General features: G+C 45.6%; 1 protein-coding gene across 4 annotated transcripts in view; it reads right to left on the bottom strand.

The window, feature by feature from the left end:
* Positions 1-1,213: 1,213 nt before the first annotated feature.
* The window catches only part of ADGRE1 (adhesion G protein-coupled receptor E1), a 55,102-nt gene continuing 36,234 nt past the window's right edge, over positions 1,214-20,081 (bottom strand). For 2 of the 4 annotated variants that reach the window (XM_063800465.1, XM_016934843.3), the window contains 7 exons: positions 19,175-19,369; positions 17,435-17,670; positions 15,798-15,864; positions 8,934-9,025; positions 6,602-6,770; positions 6,365-6,469; positions 1,214-4,015 (listed from right to left, as the gene is read on the bottom strand). In XM_063800465.1, coding sequence (XP_063656535.1) covers positions 4,010-4,015; positions 6,365-6,469; positions 6,602-6,770; positions 8,934-9,025; positions 15,798-15,864; positions 17,435-17,670; positions 19,175-19,369 — 870 coding nt within the window. In that variant the 3' untranslated portion in view covers positions 1,214-4,009. Of the gene's footprint in view, positions 4,016-6,364; positions 6,470-6,601; positions 6,771-8,925; positions 9,026-15,797; positions 15,865-17,434; positions 17,671-19,174; positions 19,370-20,081 lie in introns of those variants that run through there. The other 2 variants (XR_010153519.1, XM_063800466.1) reach the window with 2 other exon arrangements.

The raw sequence follows: 20,081 nt of genomic DNA, 5'->3' as shown, positions 1-20,081 counted from the left end.
GGGAAGCACAATAGAGGTGGTCAATACATTTTTTTTTCTGAGACAGAGTCTCACTCTATCACCCAGGCTGGAGTGCAGTGGCGCGATCTCGGCTCACTGTAAGCTCCGCCTCCCGGATTCAAGCGATTCTCCTGTCTCAGCCTCCCGAGTAGCTGGGACTACAGGCGCCCGCCACCACGCCCGGCTAATTTTTGTATTTTTAGTAGAAACGGGGTTTCATCGTGTTAGCCAGGATGGTCTCAATCTCCTGGTCTCATGATCAGCCTGCCCCGACCTCCCAAAGTGCTGGGATTACAGGCGTGAGCCACAGCGCCTGGCCAATAAATATTTTTTGAGTGAATGGATCTGTAATTTTCTGTACACAATTATTTGGATTATAAGATAGCAAAGTTATTTCACATTATATTTATGGGATTTGCAGCCACTTAGGGTTTTCCATATATAATATCTGTACATATTTATGGGGTACATGTGATATTTTGTTGCATGCAGAGTTTGCAATGATAAAGACAGGGTATTTGGGGTGTCCACCATCTTGATTATTGATCATTTCTAGCTGTTGGAAACATTTCAAGTTTTCTCTGCTAGATATTTTGAAATATGCAATACAGTGTTGCTAACAATAGTCACCCTACTCTACCAGTGAACTTCAGAACGTATTTCTTCTACTCATGCATTTTTTTTTTTTTTTTTTTTTTTGAGATGGAGTCTCGCTCTGTCACCCAGGCTGGAGTGCAGTGGCACGATCTCGGCTCACTGCAAGCTCCACCTCCCGGGTTCACACCATTCTCCTGCCTCAGCCTCCCTAGTAGCTGGGACTACAGGCGCCCACCACCACGCCCGGCTAATTTTTTTGTATTTTTAGTAGAGTCGGGGTTTCACCGGGTGAGCCAGGATGGTCTCAATCTCCTGACCTCGTGATCCGCCCGCCTCAGCCTCCCAAAGTGCTGGGATTACAGGCGTGAGCCACCGCGCCGGGCCGCATTTTTTTTTTTTTAATTGTCTCCTTTCTCCCTCTAGCGGAGACATATGAGACCACAAGGGTAAAAAAAATGTACCAAGTATAGCTTGATGTGTGTAGTACGAAAAAAATTCCTGCATGGAGGTCACACCTTTATCCACTTACCTTAGAAATATAGAGCTTCTTAAGGTGACTATATTTCAGACCAACATGTAACACCGTTGTACAGACAGACAAAGCCTTAGGCAAATCTTCTATCAGGAAAAAACTTTATTCAAGTAGTACAGAATTTATTATCCTGATATCTCAGAAGAAATTGAGATCAAAATTCTTTCTTTTTACATTCCAAATTGTTGCAGTCCAATGCAGAATGTTGACCATACTTTGGTTGTTGTATCCATCAGCAATTGCTACAAATAAATGCTTCATAACAAATAACTCCTGAAACTCAGTGTCTGAAAAATGATACTTTCTTGCTGCTCCTCAGTCTGTTTATGGGTTGGCTGAGCAGGTCTGCTGATGTTGGCTGGGCTCTCTCCTGTGATTAAAGCAGCAAGTTGGCATGGTGGCTGGCTGAGGACAACCTCCACCGGTGTAACTGTGGTGACTTACCCTTCATTCTGTGTTTCTCATGTCCCTCCGGCAGGCGGGCTTGGGCATGTTCACATGGTGGGGGTAAGGAAGCAAGGTGAGCAAATGTAATCGTGTAACTGGTAAGAAGGATTACACATACGATTTTGAAACTTATGTTCCAGTCACATTTCCTAACCTTCCACTGGCTGCAGCAAATCTCAAGTCCAACCCCAGAGTCAGACAAGGAGAGAGTTACAAAGTTACAGGAAAGGGATGTGGCTAGATGGAGATCATTATTGGGCCCATTGATGCCATTGACCTATGACAATTGGCTATGGATAGGAGCAGTGCCATCTCTTGCTTCCATCTCTCTAAGAACTATCACCTCTGTATTGAGCACTCTGGATAAGCCAAGCGTTGAAGACTAATTTATCATAGATGAACTCTTGTTCACAAACATGTGTCCCACCTCCCAAGTTAGGCTGCCAAGAATAACAAAGACAGAGCCTCCATCAACTGAGTTTAATATTGTTAACAATTTGTCCAGTGCATGATATGACTGAGCTCATTGAATCCTAACTGCTTACGTGACTCAGAGTAAATATTATTCTAGTCTCTGTAACCCTAAACTAAGTATTCCTGGCATGAAAGGAAGAGAAAAAGGGGAACAAGGCATCTGGAGAAGGAGCTTTATGGTCAAGAGCTCAAAACCCAGCTCAACGACCTATGTGGCTGTGTGATCCTGGGATAGTCACTTAACCTCTCTGAGCTTCAGTTCCCCTGTCTTCAAAATGAAGAGTAATCATTCTAATCATTCATTCATTCATTCATTCAACATATTTATTGAGACGCTACTTAATGCAAATCTCTGTACTTACGAAGCTCACAGTCTATGTTGGAGACACCCAACAAAAAGAGAAATCATAATACAGGGTGAGAAAGCATGAAGCTTTTTGGCACACACAAAAATAATGCCAAATTCTACTGTAGGTGATTCAAAGAATGCTTCCTAGCAGAGGGGATGACTACACTGCAACTCAAAGAGACAGAAGACATCAATTGAGTTTTCAGGGAAGTTATTCTAAGAGAAGATGCAAAGGGTCCAAGTCAAGAAGAAGACATTTCTCTCTGGCTTTAAAGACAAGCTCTGCTGTCAGCATGGCAAACAGAAGAATGTTCTACAATAGTGCTTTTCAGACACCCATGGTTATACTCATCCCCTGGGGATTTTGTTAACATGCAAGTCCTGATCTAGGAGGTCTGGAGTGGGGTCTGACATTCTTCTTTGCTTTTCTAACAAGCTCTCAGGTGATGCTGATGATCCAGGGACCACGCTTTGGATTGGGAGGTTTTAGAGTGCCCATAGAAGTGAAAATACCTGCATTTAAACCTTCATCTTCTCTCCCAAGCTCGAGAATTTAAGGATGGTGGCCGGGCGCAGTGGCTCATGCCTGTAATCCCAGCACTTTGGGAGGGTGAGGCGGGTGGATCATCTGAGGTCAGGAGTGCAAGATCAGCCTGGCCAACATGCTGAAACTCCATCTCTACTAAAAATACAAAAATTAGCCAGGCGTGGTGGTGCACGCCTGCAGTCCAACTACTTGGGAGGCTGAGGCAGGAGAATCACTTGCACCCGGGAGGCAGAGGTTGCAATGAGCCGAGATCATGCCACTGCACTCTGGCCTGGGCAACAGACCGAGACTCTGTCAAAAAAAAAAAAAAAAAAATTAAGGATAGGTAGCGATAACTGTGACAGAGAAAATCCTAAATCCTAGCCAAGTCATTAGAAAGTTTCTAGAAAACAGGGAGGTCTTGGTTACCTGAAGGACCTCAGGAAACCAAAGCACTTTCCAAAGGTTGTTGTCACCAAGTGCTTCAACCCTCCAGGGAGTGCTAGAATTCTGCTACATCAAACATCCCCCTACTTACCAACACAACTATTTTTAAGTGTTTGTGCCAAAGTAGCTTATCTGTCTATGTGCCATCTTGGTTCCCTGGGACTCTCATTACAGTTTTACTGACCATTTCTTTAAAATCACAACGAGTCTTTATCCTAGGGTAAATCAGTCAGACAGGCGACAAATCATTTATTGAGAGGTTCTCTGTGTCAGGCGTATGATAGGCGCTGGAGGGGCACGCTTAGAACCATGCACCAACAAGGGCAGGAGAAAACAAAATGGTAGCCAGGTGTTCTTGGTCATGCCACTGAATTTGGGTCTGTTCTCAGAAACTCTGGAATTGAAGAAGTTGCAGAGCACGAAGATAAAATGGTCGTTTGGAGCAGAAATGCCTGATTTCTCATCAGTGCATACAACCACAGGAAGATGGCCCCCAACATTCTTCCCCAGAGGGTTCTGGGGCTGGTGGGATCCTCATTTCCATGTTAAGCTGAGAAGAGATTTCAGGGTAGGCTCCTGCAGGAAACTACTGTCCTCAACTGTGGCTCCATAGCATATTTGAAAGCAAGAAAGGACTTTAACCCTGTGAGAGAGAAAAGAATTTCCTCAGAGTCTGCAGCAGAATTAATACAAACGTGATTCCAAGGGTCATGTCTACAGGGACAGAAGTATTAAAAATACAGTAACAAAGACTAGAAGGATAAACATTAAAATGTTAAATGCGATTTTCCCTAGTGTGGCAGGCAGAGTTGGAAAACCCAAAAGCCATTCTCAACCTCCTCAGCATTGACAGTGCCCACTCTGGACTTTAGGAAGCCAAAATATGAGTGGTCACATGATACACTTCTGACCAATTAGGTAAAGGGAAATCTGAGAGTTTTCTGGGCTTTCGTTTACTGTTAAAGACAGAGACATGAAAGAAGGGCTTTCTGGTCCTGTCCATCCCTCTTCTTCTTGACTTGAACATAGTCATGATGTCTGGAGCTGTGGCAGCCATATTGCAACCATGAAAATACAATAAAATGTCAACATGTTGATGGTGGAATGGAAAACTGGGGACAACCCAGATTCTTAGTTTAGAGCCTTTACAACACCACTAAGCATAGAACCAGCAACACCAGCAATATTCGCAACACCTAATTCTGGACTTCTTGCAAGGAAAATCATTTCCCTATTTAATTAAGCCACTGGATCTAAGGTGCTTGCATCCAAAAATATGACTCACTGGGATCTGTATGTGGTGGGATAATGGGAAATTTTATTTGTTTTCAATGCTTACAAATGTTTTCTAAAATGTTCTATACCTATACTGTCTTTTTCATTAAAACTATAGTAAACTGCATTATGTTTAAAAATGTATTGCCAAGAGAATATTTCATCCATGATATGGGCAATTTTTCCAGTGGGGTGATTCCTGTGGCTCATTCTGAAATCACTGGACTTAACCTCTATGACATTCGGTTTCCTCATAATGAAAATAGACCAGCCGGGCGTGGTGGCTCACACCTGTAATCCCAGAACTTTGGGAGGCTGAGGCAGGTGGATCACCTGAGGTCAGGAGTTCGAGACCAACCTGGCCAACATCATGAAACCCTGTCTCTACTAAAAATACAAAATTTATCTGGGTGTGCTGGCGGGCGCCTGTAATCCCAGCTACTTGGGAGGCTGAGGCAGGAAAATCGCTTGAACCCAGGAGGCAGAGGTTGCAATAAGCCAAGATCACACCACTGCCCTCCAGCCTGGGTTACAGAGCGAGACTCCATCTCAAAAAAAAAAAAAGAAAAAAAGAAAGAAAGAAAAAAGAAAATAGAGCAAGGATACCTACCTCACTGGACTTCTGCAAGGCTTAACACTGAGATCCTGCTATGTCCGAGGCACTCTTCCAACCCCATTGCATACTAGTTCATCTAATATCTAGTATAACCTTCCAAGGTAAGGATTACCATTATCCCCATTTTATCAGTGAGGAAACTAAGCTATTGAATTATTATTTACTCAGAAAATACTCACTAAGAACTTACTGTGTGCTAGACAGCATTTTAGGGGCGTGGAATACATTGTTGAAAAAAATAAGACATTCTAGTGGGAAAACCAGCTTTGCTTCCATTTGCATATTCATTCCAATATTTCAATATTCCTGAAAATCTACATATATAAATCTTATCCATAATACATAAAAATTTTCTCTATATAAATATACATGTGAAGATATCTATATTTATTTAATTAATTTTTTTTTGAGACAGAGTTTCGCTCTTTTTGCCCAGGCTGGAGTGCAATGGCACAATCTCTGCTCACTGCAACCTCCGCCTCTTGGGTTCAAGCAATTCTCCTGCCTCAGCCTCATGAGTAGCTGGGATTACAGACACCTGCCACCATGCCCGGCTAATTTTGTATTTTTAATAGAGACGGGGGTTTTGCCATGTTGGCCAGGTTGGTCTCGAACTCCTGGCCTCAGGTAATCTGCCCACCTTGGCCTCCCAAAGTGTTGGGATTACAGGTGTGAGCCACCGCGCCCAGCCGGTATCTATATTTAAACTTACATCTTACATTTATATGTATATAATATTATACATTATATGTATATAATAAGTGTATATAAATGTATTTTATAAACATAACATATAAATATGTATTATTTTTAATATGTTACATAATTCATATACAAATGTATCTATGTAAATCTGTTATAAATTATATATGTCTTATTCTTGAAATTTTATTTAAATAGAGAGATAGATAGATAATGTGTGTGTGTCTGCTAATATATACGTATAAATCCCCAGTCTTCAACTCCACACTTCATCCATGAGCTAACTAGGGTGGGCACCCTCAGCTCCCATTCAGTACCCAACACGTGGCAGAGCTGAGTGTCACCAAGAGGCCGGCACCTCCCTCGACCAGCACCCGCAGGGAGCATGCAGTCTCTCACCGTCTTGGAAGCGGATGGCATGGAGGACAGCAAGATCCTTGAGGTCTGGGACTGGGAGCTGGGCTTCGTCTTCCCAGTGATCCACCTCTTGTATTCTTCTCGTACCTGGAGAAGGAGACACATCATCCAGATGCAGGGAAATGGTCCAGTGACAGGGATGTTGGGTGGAGGGATGCGGTGGGGAAGGGGGGAGAGGGGGATGGGAGGAGGGGGATGGGGAGGGCAGCAGCTACACACCTGGCCATTGAGCAGACAGTGGATGAGGAAGATGAAGGCCCCCTGCAGGCTGTTGATAATGGTGAACAGGTAAGCCATGACACCTGCCACAGGTCCAATCTGAAAAATGCCCAGCACCCAGGAGCAGCCCAGGATGAAGAGCTGGGCAAAGGCCTTGAAGGTCAGTAACCTGGGGAGAAGATGTACAGCATGTAAGGCTCTGGGAGGTGGCTATTGTCCTTGCAGGCCACACTTCCAGGAATGGTCTGAGGTGGCCACTCTCCAATTTGCCACCTAGGTGTGGACAAATGTAGGGTGGGGTCTCCAAGCCTAGATGTTGCAAAATCAAATCCTATAGACATTTAAATGTAATCAGGCTGGGTGCGGTGGCTCAAGCCTGTAATCCCAGCACTTTGGGAGGCCGAGGTGGGCGGGTCACCTGAGGACAGAAGTTCGAGACCAGCCTGGCCAACATGGTGAAAACCCATCTCTACTAAAAATACAAAAATTAGCTGGGTGTGGTGGTGGGTGCTTGTAATCCCAGCACTTTGGGAGGCCAAGGCTGGTGGATCACCTGAGGACAGGAGTTCGAGCTCAGCCTGGCTAACATGGTGAAAACCCGTCTCTACTAAAAATAGAAAAATTAGCCAGGCATGGTGGCAGATGCCTGTAATCCCAGCTACCCAGGAGGCTGAGGCAGGAGAATCGCTTGAACCTGGGAGGCGGAGGTTGCAGTGAGTCGAGACCGTGCCACTGCCCTCTAGCCTGGGCGAGAGAGAGACTCTGTCTCAAAAAAAAAAAAAAACAAGGATTTGCCACTAGATAGTGGCGGTCACTGCCCAACACTGTGAATGTACGAAAAGCCACCGAGTTACACGCTTTAAAATGGTTAAAATGGTGAATTTCATCTGATGTGAAACTTATTGCTTACATTTTCTGCTATGAGTATGTGTATGTATCAACTTTGTTTTACCTTTTTGTCTTTTTTTTTTTTTGGAGATGGAGTGTCACTCTGTCACCCAGGCTGGAGTGCAGTGGCGTGATCTTGGCTCACTGCAAGCTCCGCCTCCTGGGTTTGAGTTATTCTCCTGCCTCAGCCTCCCAAGTAGCTGGGACTACAGGCGCCCACCACCATGCCCGGCTAATTTTTTGTATTTTTAGTAGAGACAGGGTTTCACCATGTTAGCCAGGATGGTCTTGATCTCCTGACCTCGTGATCCACCTGCCTCAGCCTCCCAAAGTGCTGGGAATGCAGGCATGAGCCACCACACCAGGCCTCCTTTTTGACTTTTGTACTAACTTTTCAAACATATTTAAAATGGATAAGGGATTGGATACCAAAGAAAAAAGAAGCAAAGAATGTTATTAGGTTACTGACAATAAAACCTAGATGATGGTTGCTGAAGTTTCTTAAAATGAACAGTAGTTGAGTGGGGAAGTTAGGAAACACAATTGATCTGTAAAAATATTTAAGAAGTCCCAAATCCCTAATATAAAATATGTATAACAAAAGTAATGAGATAGAATATTTCACGCATTAAATCAGCAGAAAATACATCAAAAACAATAAACTCCAGTGTTGACAATGTTGCAAGTAAATAGGTATTCTCACCGTCGGAAACAAATTTTCTGAAAATCAATTTACGACGCACATTCTAAAAGCATTACAGTCCAACCTACTCTTCAGGCAGTTGGATTTGGGTAGTTTCATGTTTAGTGTTGTAATTAAATAACCACGGTGTGGAAGGATTTACCTACAAGGGTGCTCAAGGCAGTATTGTTTATACAGAGAACAAACCAAAACCAAAAACACACAGAAGCAAATTAAGTGTCCATGAATATGGTATGACTTAAATACAATGTGCTACAAATTTACACCATATTGTAGAATAATATCTAATTAAGTCAGAAATCATCAAGACATTCTCGAGAGAAAAAAAACCATAAAAAACCAAATAGTATGATTCAGTTTCTTGTAAATGTGCACATATAAGTATGCACAGAGAAAAATTAGACAGTTTATTAATAGTTGTAATATATGAAACACTCACTGTTCCTAGTAGCAGTGCTAAATGCTTTGTAAGGCACCTAAAATAAGCAATGTTAATATCCCCATTCTGTAGGTGAGGCAAATGGGCTTCTGAGAGGTTACGTAACTTGCCTAAGGTCACACAGCTCGTAAATAGTTGAGCTGGACTTTAAGCCTCCAGATCTAGATGGTGTGATATGCTAAACAGACCTCATCACCTCTGTCTCAGGCATAGGACCCAGCACACAAAAAGTGCTCAAAGAACTTTTCTGGGAAGAAGAAAGAGGAAATTAAAAGAGGAGGGGAGGTGAAAGAGGGCTTTACCTGGTGTCTTTTAGCGTTGAGACTTCGGCATTAACACTGGAAAGCCTCTGCCTCAGGATCCACAAGGTCCAGGTCAGGAGAAGGGAGTTGATCTGCAAAGTCAAGCAGAAGGATGGAGAGACTGGATATACAAATAGACAAGGGCCAGAACACCTATAAAAAGAGAACTCTGGGCTGGGCGTGGTGGCTCACGTCTGTAATCCCAGCACTTTGGGAGGCTGAGGCAGGCGGATCTCTTGAGGTCAGGAATTCAAGACCAGCCTGGCAAACATGATGAAACCTGTCTATACTAAAATACAAAAAAAAAAAAAAAAATTAGCCATGCATGGTGGTGGATGCCTGTAATCCCAGCTACTCAGGAGGCTGAGGCAGGGGAATCACTTGAACCTGGGCGGCAGAGGTTGCAGACAGCTGAGATTGCGCTACTGCACTCCAGCCTGGCAACAGAGTAAGACTCCAACTCAAAAAAAAAAAAAAAATACAAAAATTAAATTAGGCAGGTGTGGTGGTGCACACCTGTAATCCCAGCTACTTGGGAGGCTGAGGCATGAGAATCACTTGAACCTGGGAGGCAGAGGTTGCAGTGAGCTGAGATTGTGCCACTGCACTCCAGCCTGGCAACAGAGCAAGACTCTGTCTCAAAAAAAAAAAAAAAAAAAACAGAAGAATTCTGACCCACGATTTATAGCAACCAATCCAGAAAGCCAAAGAATGACCCCTGCAGCAATTGAACCAAGACAGCAGGACTTAGTTAGTAATTGACAGCTTCCTTAATTTTTGTCCCTACTTCCAACTTAGGACCAACAGGTAGAAGCCAACAGGTACGCCTAACCAATCACACAGGATACCCCGCTCCCAGTTAGCCACCTACAGCTTGCCCATCCATGCAACAGCCTCCAAGCAGGACTTACCTGTAGCCTTCTCTTTTTTTCCTCTATAAACCTTCCCCACTTCTCTGCCTGCCTTTGAGTCTGAGCCAACGCGAGTGATGATGGTAGCTGACTCTCGTACTACTGGACTACAGAAATCTCGGAATAAACAGCCTTTGCTTGTTCTCGATGGGGCGGTCTCTGTTTATTTTCCCAAAGTGCATCCAGTATGTTAGGACATAGACTGCGAACTTAAGTGGAGTTTATTATCTTGAGTTTATTATCTTCTAAAGCCCTCCCTCAAAAGCATCCCTGAGCAAGATATACATACACCTGGGGCAGAGTCTGTTCACCCACGGCAATACTGACATTTGGGTCAGACCATTCTTGGTGTGTGGGGGCAGCGGGGAGAAGGGGGCTGCCTTGTGCACGGTAGGATGTTAACCAGCATCCCTGGCTTCTACGCACTAAATGGCAGTAGAACCCGCCTCTCTAGTTGTAACAACCAAAAATGTCTTCTGGTCGGGAGCGGTGGCTCATGCCTGTAATCCCAGCACATTGGGAGGCCAAGGTGGGTGGATCACCTGAGGTCAGGAGTTCGAGACCAGCCTGACCAACATGGAGAAACCCCATCTCCACTAAAAATACAAAATTAGCTGGCCGTGGTGGTGCATGCCTGTAATCCCAGCTACTGCAGAGGCTGAGGCAGGAGAATCGCTTGAACCTGGGAGGCAGAGCTTTCAATGAGCAGAGATCATGCCATTGTACTCCAGCCTGGGCAACAAGAGAGAAACTCTGTCTCAAAAAAAAAAAAAAAAAAAAAAAAAAGTCTTCACACTTTGCCAACTTCCCCTTAGAGGGAAAACTGCACCAGTGGAGAATCACAGCCCCAGGGTAATTATTTTTTCCAGATGAGTAGAACTTCCAAGAAAGCCCAATGTCCTTGAAGATTTGGGAATGGGTAAGATAAACATTGCATTACTATTATTATTGAGACGGAGTCTCGCTCTTGTCTCCCAGGCTGGAGTGCAATGGCGCAACCTCGGCTCACAGTAACCTCTGTCTCCCAGGTTCAAGCAATTCTCCTGCCTCAGCCTCCTGAGTAGCTGGGATTACAGGCGCGGGCCACCACACCTGGCTAAATTTTGTATTTTTAGTAGAGACGGAGTTTCACCATGTTGGCCGGGCTGGTCTCGGACTCCTGACCCGAAGTGATCTGCCTGCCTTGGCCTCCCAAAGTGCTGGGATTACAGGCATGAGCCACCATGTCTGGCCAACATCATCATAATTATTATTTCCATGATTGTTCATACCTAATATTTACTGCACTCTTGGCAATGCCTGGCATTGTACTAAGCATCTCACACACATGGTTTGTTCATCATCACCACCACCTCCATGAGAGAGGTCTAGAGGGGAGAACTTGGCATTTCAAGGAAGTAGAAAGTTGGCTGGTACAGCCAGAGGGCCGAGCAGGCAGGAAAAAGCCAGAAAGGGACCCTAGGGAAGTTGGGTAGGGCCAGGCAGTGAAGGATCTGAGGTGTCAGGCTTAGGGAGTGGACATCACCCTGAGTGCAATGGAGAAGCTATAGAACAGTTTCACGCAGAAGAGCATCAGGATCAACTTTGAGTTTTAGGAATCTCACTCTGAAAATCCCTCTCACTACAAAACACCAAAAATGCTGGAGGAACCCCAACAGATAGCCTTTTAAATTTATTTATTTATTTATTTTTATTTTATTTTTTGAGACCAAGTCTTGCTGTGTCACCCAGGCTGGAGTGCAGTGGCGCCATCTCGGCTCACTGCAAGCTCCACCGCCCAGGTTCACGCCATTCTCCTGCCTCAGCCTCCTGAGTAGCTGGGACTACAGGCGTGCACCACCATGCCTGGCTGATTTTTTGTATTTTTAGTGGAGACGGGGTTTCACCATGTTAGCCAGGATGGTCTCGATCTCCTGACCTCGTGATCCGCCTGCCTCAGCCTCCCAAAGTGCTGGGATTACAGGCATAAACCACCACGCCCGGCCCAGAATTTTATTTTCTAGTCCACCCTTTCAATGAGAATGGGGTCTTTATTTTATTTGGTGGACTCTACACCTTCTTCAGACCCTAGGGCTTGCCCCTCCGACTCCACAAATGACCATTCAATCTCCAAGGTTTTAGATTCTTGATTTTAGGAAATACCCTTAGGGCAGCTACAGCATTCTGGTTCATTACTGCTGTCTAATTTATGGCCTCTGAAGATTTGTTTTTATTTTCTTACGAGCTTAAGAGGCTGTCTGTTGGGGCCAGGTGCCCCAAGACCTTATTTGGAAATAGAATCTTTACAGAAATAATCAAGTTAAGATGAACTCATTAGGGCAGACCCTAATCTGACTGAAATATGACTAGTGTTCCTTTTTTTTTTTTTTTTTTTTTGAGACAGTCTCCCTCTGTCACCCAGGCTGGAGTGCAGTGATGTTATCTCGGCTCACTGCAACCTCCCCCTCCCGGGGTCAAGTTATTCTTGTGCCTCAGCCTCCCGAGGCTGGGACTATTGGTGCCTGTCACCACGCCTGGCTCATTTTTTGTATTTTTTAGTAGAGACAGGGTTTTGCCATGTTGGCCAGGCTGGTCTCGAACTCCTGACTTCAGCTGATCCACCTGCCTCGGCCTCCCAAAATGCTGGGATTACAGGCATGAGCCACTGCACCTGGCCGGTGATCTTACAAATGGGAAAATTTGTTGGAGAAGGGTCTGGAACAGACCCTCCCTCGTGTTCTCATGGGGAGCGTGGCCCTGCCAATACCTTGATTTCAGGCTTCAAGCCTCCAGAACTGTGAAACAACAAGTCTCTGTTGTTCTAAGCCACCCAGCATGCAGTAGCTTATTACGGTGACCCCTGAAAATTAATACATGCCCCCCATTTTAAAAAATCTGATAGACATCAGCACAAAACCTCTGTGGAGGAATATAATTTCAAGCATTCCCAAGACTTAGATCAGTCGAGTAAACATTACAAATGAAGCCAGGCACAGAAAGACACATTTCACATGTTCTCAGTTCTTTGTGGGAGCTAAACATTTAAAACAGGTGAACTCATGGAGCTAGAGAGTAGAACAGCAGTTACCAGAAGCTGGGAAGGATAGTGAAGGGGTGGGTGGGGAACAGGGAAGAGGGGATGGTTAATGGGTACAAAAAAATAGAAAGAATGAATAAGATCTAGTATTTGTTAGCAAAACAGGGTGACTATAGTTAATAATAATTGCATTGTAGATTTAAAAATAACCAGGAGAGGCTGGACACAGTGGCTCATGCCTGTAATCCCAGCACTTTGGGAGGTCGAGGCGGGTGGGTCACCTGAGGTCATGAATTCGAGACCAGCCTGGAAAACATGGCGAAATCCCGTCTCTACTAAAAATACAAAAAATTAGCCGGGCGTGGTGGCGCACACCTGTAATCCCAGCTACTCGGGAGGCCGAGGCAGGAGAATCGCTTGAACCCAGGAGGCAGAGACTGCAATGAGCTGAGATCATGCCATTGCACTGCAGCCTGGGTGACAGAGCAAGACTCGGTCTCAAAATAAAAATAAAAATAAACCAAACAACAAAACAAAACAAAAACCAGAAGAACATAATTGGATTGTGTGTAACACAAAGGACAAATGCTTGAGGGGACGGATACCGCGTTGACTCTGATGTGATTATTATGTATTCTGTGCCTGTATGAAAATATTTCATATACCCCATAAATATATACACTTACTTTGTGCCCACAAAAATTAAAAATAAAAAAAAATTTAATCCTCGAAAAATATGACAAAAGACATAAGGGAATGAGCCACCATGAGTGAGAGTCAGAAGAATCATCATCTGGCAGGGCTGTCAAGTCTGGATGGAGGTTGGGAGGCAAAGAGATGGGTGTTTAACATTCCCTGGCCTCCCTTTGCCTCGATCCACCATTTCCCTGTGTCATCTCACTCCTTCCCCCACAATTCCTCCTAATTTCTTTTTACTTTTTCTTTCATTCAACATCTGTGCCTAGGAGATGACATAGGATTTAAAAAAGATTTATTTAGGCAGATAGTGAGGGTAAGGAAGCCCTCGGTAAGGTTTTCCTTTTAATGAAAAGCAGCTCCCAAATCATTTTCTTTTCTAAAGGAGAGCAGCCGGTAGACTCGAGCTATAGACATAGAAAGGCAAGCTAGAAGCTTGCATGGGTGAATGCTGGCAGTTGTGCCAATAGGAAAGCGGTTACCTGGGGAATAGGCATGTTCAAAGTGGCAGCTCTGGCTGGGCTCAGAGACTCACGCTTGAAATCCCAGCACTTTGGGAGGCTGAGGCAGGTGGATTAACTGAGGTTAGGAGCCTGGTCAACGTGGTGAAACCCCATCTCTACTAAAAGTACAAAAATTAGCTGGTCATAGTGGCATATGCCTGTAATCCCAGCACTTGTGGAGGCCGAGGCAGGCAAACTACCTGAGGTCAGGAGTTTGAGACCAGCTTGGCCAACGTGGTGAAAACCCATCTCTATTAAAAATACAAAATTGCCGGGTGTGGTGGTGCGTGCCTGTAATCCCAGCTATTCGGGAGGCTGAGGCAGAATAATTGCTTGAACCCAGGAGGCAGAGGTTGCAGTGAGCCGAGATTGCACCACTGCACTCCAGTGTGGGTGACAGAGTGAGACTCCATCTAAAAAAATAGAAAAAAAAAATGGAAGCTCCGTCTTCCCTTTTCTTTGTAAACCATGTAGACAGTAAGGAGAAGACAACGTGGTGCCAGCCAAGCAAAGACCCCATTTGCATAATAAAAGATCAGGGTGGGTGGCCAGCTTCCTCGCGCTCTGCGTAAATGTCACACTGGGTCCAACCAATCTCTGGGCCCTATGTAAATCAGACACCGCCCCCTCAAGCCAGTCTAAAATCTGTTGCACTTTGCTGCGGGCCAGAAGTCCCACTCAGGAGGCCCTCTCTCTTGCAAGACACAGAGAGCTAGTCTCCTTTCTCTTTCTTTTGCCTATTAAACCTCTGCTCTTAAACTCACTCCTTGTGTGTGTCTGTGTCCTTGATTTCCTTAGCATGAGGCAACAAACCTCAGGTATTATTACCCCCAGACAATGACACTGCTTCAGAGAGACTCATGGACCTGTGCACAAGACGGATACAATTATGGTCCCTCCCAGGGGTATTTGCCTTTCAGAAGGAAAAACAAAATTCCCAAGTCAAAGAAATTACTCTCTAACTTCGAAATCTCAAGAATGAAGGATTGGAAAGGAGAACTTTTTTTTTTTTTTTGAGATGGAGTTTTGCTCTTGTTGCCTAGGCTGGAGTGCAATGGCACAATCTCGGCTCACCGCAACCTCTGCCTCCCTGGTTCAAGCAATTCTCCTCTCCTGCCTCAGCCTCCTGAGTAGCTGGGATTACAGGCATGTGCCAACACACCCAGCTAATTTTGTATTTTTAGTAGAGATGGGGTTTCTCCATGTTGGTCAGGCTGGTCTTGAACTCCTGACCTCAAGTGATCCTGGGCCTCTCAAAGTGCTGGGATAACAGGCATGAGCCACCGCAACCTGGCCGATAACTTTTTTTTTTTTTTTTTTTGAGACGGAGTTTCACTCTGTCGCCCAGGCTGGAGTACAGTGGCATGAATTTGGCTCACTGCAACCTCCGTGTCTCCTGGGTTCAAGCGATTCTCCTGCCTCAGCCTCCTGAGTAGCTGGGATTACAAGTGCTCGCCACCACACCCAGCTAATTTTTTGTATTTTTAGCAAAGATGGGGTTTCGCCAAGTTGGCCAGACAGTTCTCGAACTCCTGACCTCAGGTGATCCACCCGCCTCAGCCTCCCAAAGTGCTGGGATTACAGGCATGAGCCACCACGCCCGGCCTGGAAAGGAGAACTTTTGATGGGAATAAGTGACCCTCTCAGCTGCACACGTCCCTGGAAATTCCAGATCTCGCAGGTCTCCTTGCTCCTCCTTCAGAACACACTTCGCCAGGCTGTTGTAGTATTTGCTTACCACTATAACTGTGCAAACTGGCCCCAAGAAACTCCAGATGAACCCTGTCTCTGTATTCAGCCAGCAGCTATGGAGAGAAATAGGAGGAGTCAGCGCTTGTCTCAGAGTCCTGACCTTACAGTTAACCCTGTCCCAACAAATGCCCTAGTGGAGGAGAACACTGGGAGGTGAGACTCAGACGATGCTCAGGATGGTCCCGGTTGCAGTTCAGTTCCCTTTAGATCACCGTGCTCCCTCTTTTAGACCTTCTTCCTGGGCAAATGTACCTGAAATGCTTACCTAGTGCCCAAGGTTGAGCTCATTTCCCAATTCACAACTTTGTAATCCTGTTTCCCTCTATGCAGAACTCTCCACTGGTACACCTTATCATTCAAATCTCAGCTCAGGCCGGGCGTGGGGGCTCACGCCTGTAATCCCAGCTACTTGGGAGGCTGAGATAGGAGAATCGCTTGAACCCGGGAGGTGGAGGTTGCAGTGAGCTGAGATCACGCCACTGCACTCCAGCCTGGGCGACAAGAGCAAAACTCTGTCTCAAGATAAATAAATAACAAATAAATAAATAAATACATCTCAGCTCAAATGTCACCTCCTCTGAGAAGCCACTCCTGACTATCCTTAGATAGGGCAACCTGTCTCTGCTCCTGGTATCCATCTAGCAGAGCTCACTGCATTTTTAAAACAGCAGCTATCACTATCATAAGTTACCTTGTTTAATTGCTTGTGTAACTGCAAACTGTCTTCCACTACTAGACTATGAGTTTCATGAGAATTTGGGCCTTAGGTGTTTGTTCATCTCTGAATACTCAGCACTCAGAGCACAGCCTAGCATAGACAAGATATTTCATAAAATTGCTTATTTGAAGAAAGGAAGGAAGGAAGGAAAGAAGGAAAGAAGGGAGGGAGGAAGGGAAGGAAGGGAAGGAAGGGAGGAAGAGAGGGAGGGAGGGAAGGGAAGGAAGGCAAGGAAGGAAGGAAGGGAGGGAGGGAGGAAGGAAGGAGGGAGGGAAGAGGGGAGGGAGGAAGAAGGGAGGAGGGAGGGAGGGAGGGAGAGTGGGAGGGAGGAAGAAAGGATTGGCTCTTTTTATTATGTCTCTAGTGTACATTACCTGCTTTTACGACACAACAACCATTCCGTCATGTTCAATAACAGCACCCCAATATTCCCCCCCCCTTTTTTTTGAGATGAAGTCTCGCTCTTGTCCCCCAGGCTGGAGTGCAATGATGCCATCTCATCTCACTGCAACCTCCGCCTCCCGGGTTCAAGTGATTCTTCTGCTTCGGCCTCCCGAGTAGCTGGGATCACAGGCACACACCATCATGCAGAAGTATTCCTTTCCCACTTTCACCCCCACCACCCCCCATGTCATACACGCAAGAAAAGGAAAATAATCAAGTTAGGTAAACCAGATGTTCTCTTCCTGGAACATAAACCTCAAATAGTAGTGATCCTGGATTTGTGCAGTGCACAACCCATGCTGCTGTACATGGTGGTCCTGAAACCAACAGTACATAATAGAAGAGCTCGATAAATGGTAGCCACAACTACTGCTACTGTTGTCACTCTTCTTGTTGCTCATGTCATTATCACCATAAGCCCTGGCAGCAGGGTCTTCAGGAAGAGAGAGGATGTCACTCACCGATTATGCATTCCATAGCCCTGTGGCTGCACACTGGCAGAGATCACCACCACCAGCATCGGCAGCCCATAACCAAAGGCACAGATGTGCAGCATCTTGATGTTGCGAGAGCTGAAGTAATTCACCACCTTCAGGTTTCTGACCATCAAGAACAGTATCACAGCCTCCACCAGCATCCAGAAGAAGCAGGCAAGGAAAAGGTAGTGCAGGAAGCCCGCGATGATGGCGCAGCCCGTCTGGAGGGGAGAAGCATGCGCGTCAGAATCCTCCACCCCAGAGAGAAATCGAAAAGAAGAAAGGAAGAGAGAGACTCCTCGGCTGGAAATTCCCCAAACCTAGCTCACTCATTCATCTCACAAACATTTATAGAGAGGTGCAGTGGTTCTTGACCACAGGGAGCAGCACTTCTTGGTAAGGAGACCCACGGTCCTAGTTTGTCTGGAACTGAGATTTCCCAAGACGCATGACTTTCAGTTCTAAAACAGGAAGAGTTTTAGGAAAACTGATTGTCGATCACCGTACTTTAGGGAATGGTTGAAAATAGGCGGGTTCAGCAAACTAGACCCCATAGGCTGGCTGCCTGCCTTGTAAATAAAGTTTTATTGGCTGGGCGTGGTGGCTCATGCTTGTAATCCCAGCACTTTGGAAGGCTGAGGCAGGCAGATCGCTCAAGCCCAGGAGTTTGAGACCAGACTGGGCAACATGATGAAACACCCCTCTCTATACAAAAATACAAAAATTAGCCAGACATGGTGGCACAGGCCTGTGGTCCCAGGTACTTGGGAGGCAAAGGTGGGAGGATCGCTTGAGCCTGGGAGGCTATAAGGAGCTGTGATTCGGCCACTGCACTCTAGCCTGGGTGACATAGCAAGACCCTGTCTCAAAAAAACAAAAAAAATAAAAAATTTAAAAAAAGAAAGAAAAAAGAAAAGAAAAATAAAGGGAAGTAGAGATTCTAAACTGTAGCATTATCGACATTTGTAACATTATTGCAGGGTCATTCTCTGCCATGGAGGGCTGTCTTGGGCACGACAAGATACTCAGCAGCATCCCTAACCTTTACCCACCAGAGAGCAGTAGCACGCTGCTCCAGTTGTGACAAGCAAAAATGTCTCCAGACATTGCCAAGTCTCCCCTGGGGACAAAAAGCACCCAGGGAGAGAACCTCTGGTTTAGAAAGTAACAGGAGGGGCCGTGCGTGGTGGCTGAAGCCTATAATCCCAGCACTTTGGGAGACCAAGGCGGGTGGATCACCTGAGGTCAGGAGTTCAGGACTAGCCTGGCCAAAATGGTGAAACCCCGTCTCTACTAAAAATACAAAAAAATTAGCAGGGCATAGTGTCTCATGCCTGTATTTCCAGCTTCTCAGGAGGCTGAGGGAGGAGAATTGCTTGAACCAAGAGGCAGGGGTTGCAGTGAGCCAAGATCGTGCCATTGCACTCCAGCCTGGGCAACAAGAGCGAAACTCAGTATCAAAAACAAACAAACAAACAAACAAAAACAAGTAATAGGAGGAACCACTACAATTCATAACATGATCAGGGACATAATTTTAAACTGAGAGCTGTCACAAGGAGTCAAGCAGGTAAGAAGCTGGGAAGTGAGTGTTATAGGCAGAGGGCACAGCATAGGCAAAGGCCCTGAGTTAGGAACAGGGATAGAGGGAGTTGGCTAGGAATGAGCTGAGGCAGGTGGGGAGAAGATGGGGCTTGGTGGGGACACAGCCCGAGCGATGTAGACCTTGTTGTCCGTCTTGTGTATACCAGCGAGGAAGAGAGTCTTCGCCGAGAGGAGACACACGCAGAGGTGCAGGTGGAGGTAGGTGTTGTGATTTCGGATGGAGCGACACAGCAGAAAGGTGGCGATGGCCAAGACGAGGCACACCAAGGAGATGATAATGCCCACATGGCTAATGATGTACAAGGAAAAGTCCATCTGTCAGGAAGGAATTCCAGAGTTGGCCTGAGAATGAGATCAAAATCCCCCCAGGCGGGAAGAAGAGTTATCTAAAACCCTGGCTCGGGCAAAATTAGCTTGGGGGAATTTTCTCCCTCTAACACTCAGAGTGAACTAGATACTGTCCTTCATTATCCTTTGCAATCCACTGGCATCCACCAGCACCTATTCCCAGTCCTGTCCTATGCGTTACTCCATGTATTACTGGGGCTTGATGTCCACAAACTACATCTCCCAGAATCCTTTGGAACTAAGGTCCTGGATGTAATTTAACTTCTCCAGTGAGATACATCTGTGAAGGTTTTGGAATGCAGAAGGGAGGCAAATATCAGCTTTTGGCAGACAGTAGTGAGCTTAATTCCACATTTCAACTGTCCAGTCCCCAATTTCATGGTGGAGTGGGGTGGCAAAATGACAGCAGCAATTTCTGACCTCTGAGTTACAGCTGCATTGGGGGATGACCTTGAAGCCAAAATTGAAGTGACAGCCCCCTGACTTCAACTCCTCCATCCCCTCCCAGAGATTTTTGTGAGCACCCAATTCCCTGTGTTAAATGCCTTTCTGCTTGAAATACCTGGGGTGGTTTTTGCTTCCTGTACTGAATCCCAACTGATAATGCAGACATTCAGGAATGCTTCAACTTCAGGAGTGGAACGTGACAAGCTAAGTCCTTCTTCTATGCCATTTATTC

Source organism: Pan troglodytes, chromosome 20, assembly GCF_028858775.2.
Source record: "Pan troglodytes isolate AG18354 chromosome 20, NHGRI_mPanTro3-v2.0_pri, whole genome shotgun sequence".
In the NCBI taxonomy this organism is placed as follows: Eukaryota; Metazoa; Chordata; class Mammalia; order Primates; family Hominidae; genus Pan; species Pan troglodytes.
The sequence above is the reverse complement of the archived record's forward strand: the minus strand, read 5'-3'. Positions and strand labels throughout refer to the sequence as shown.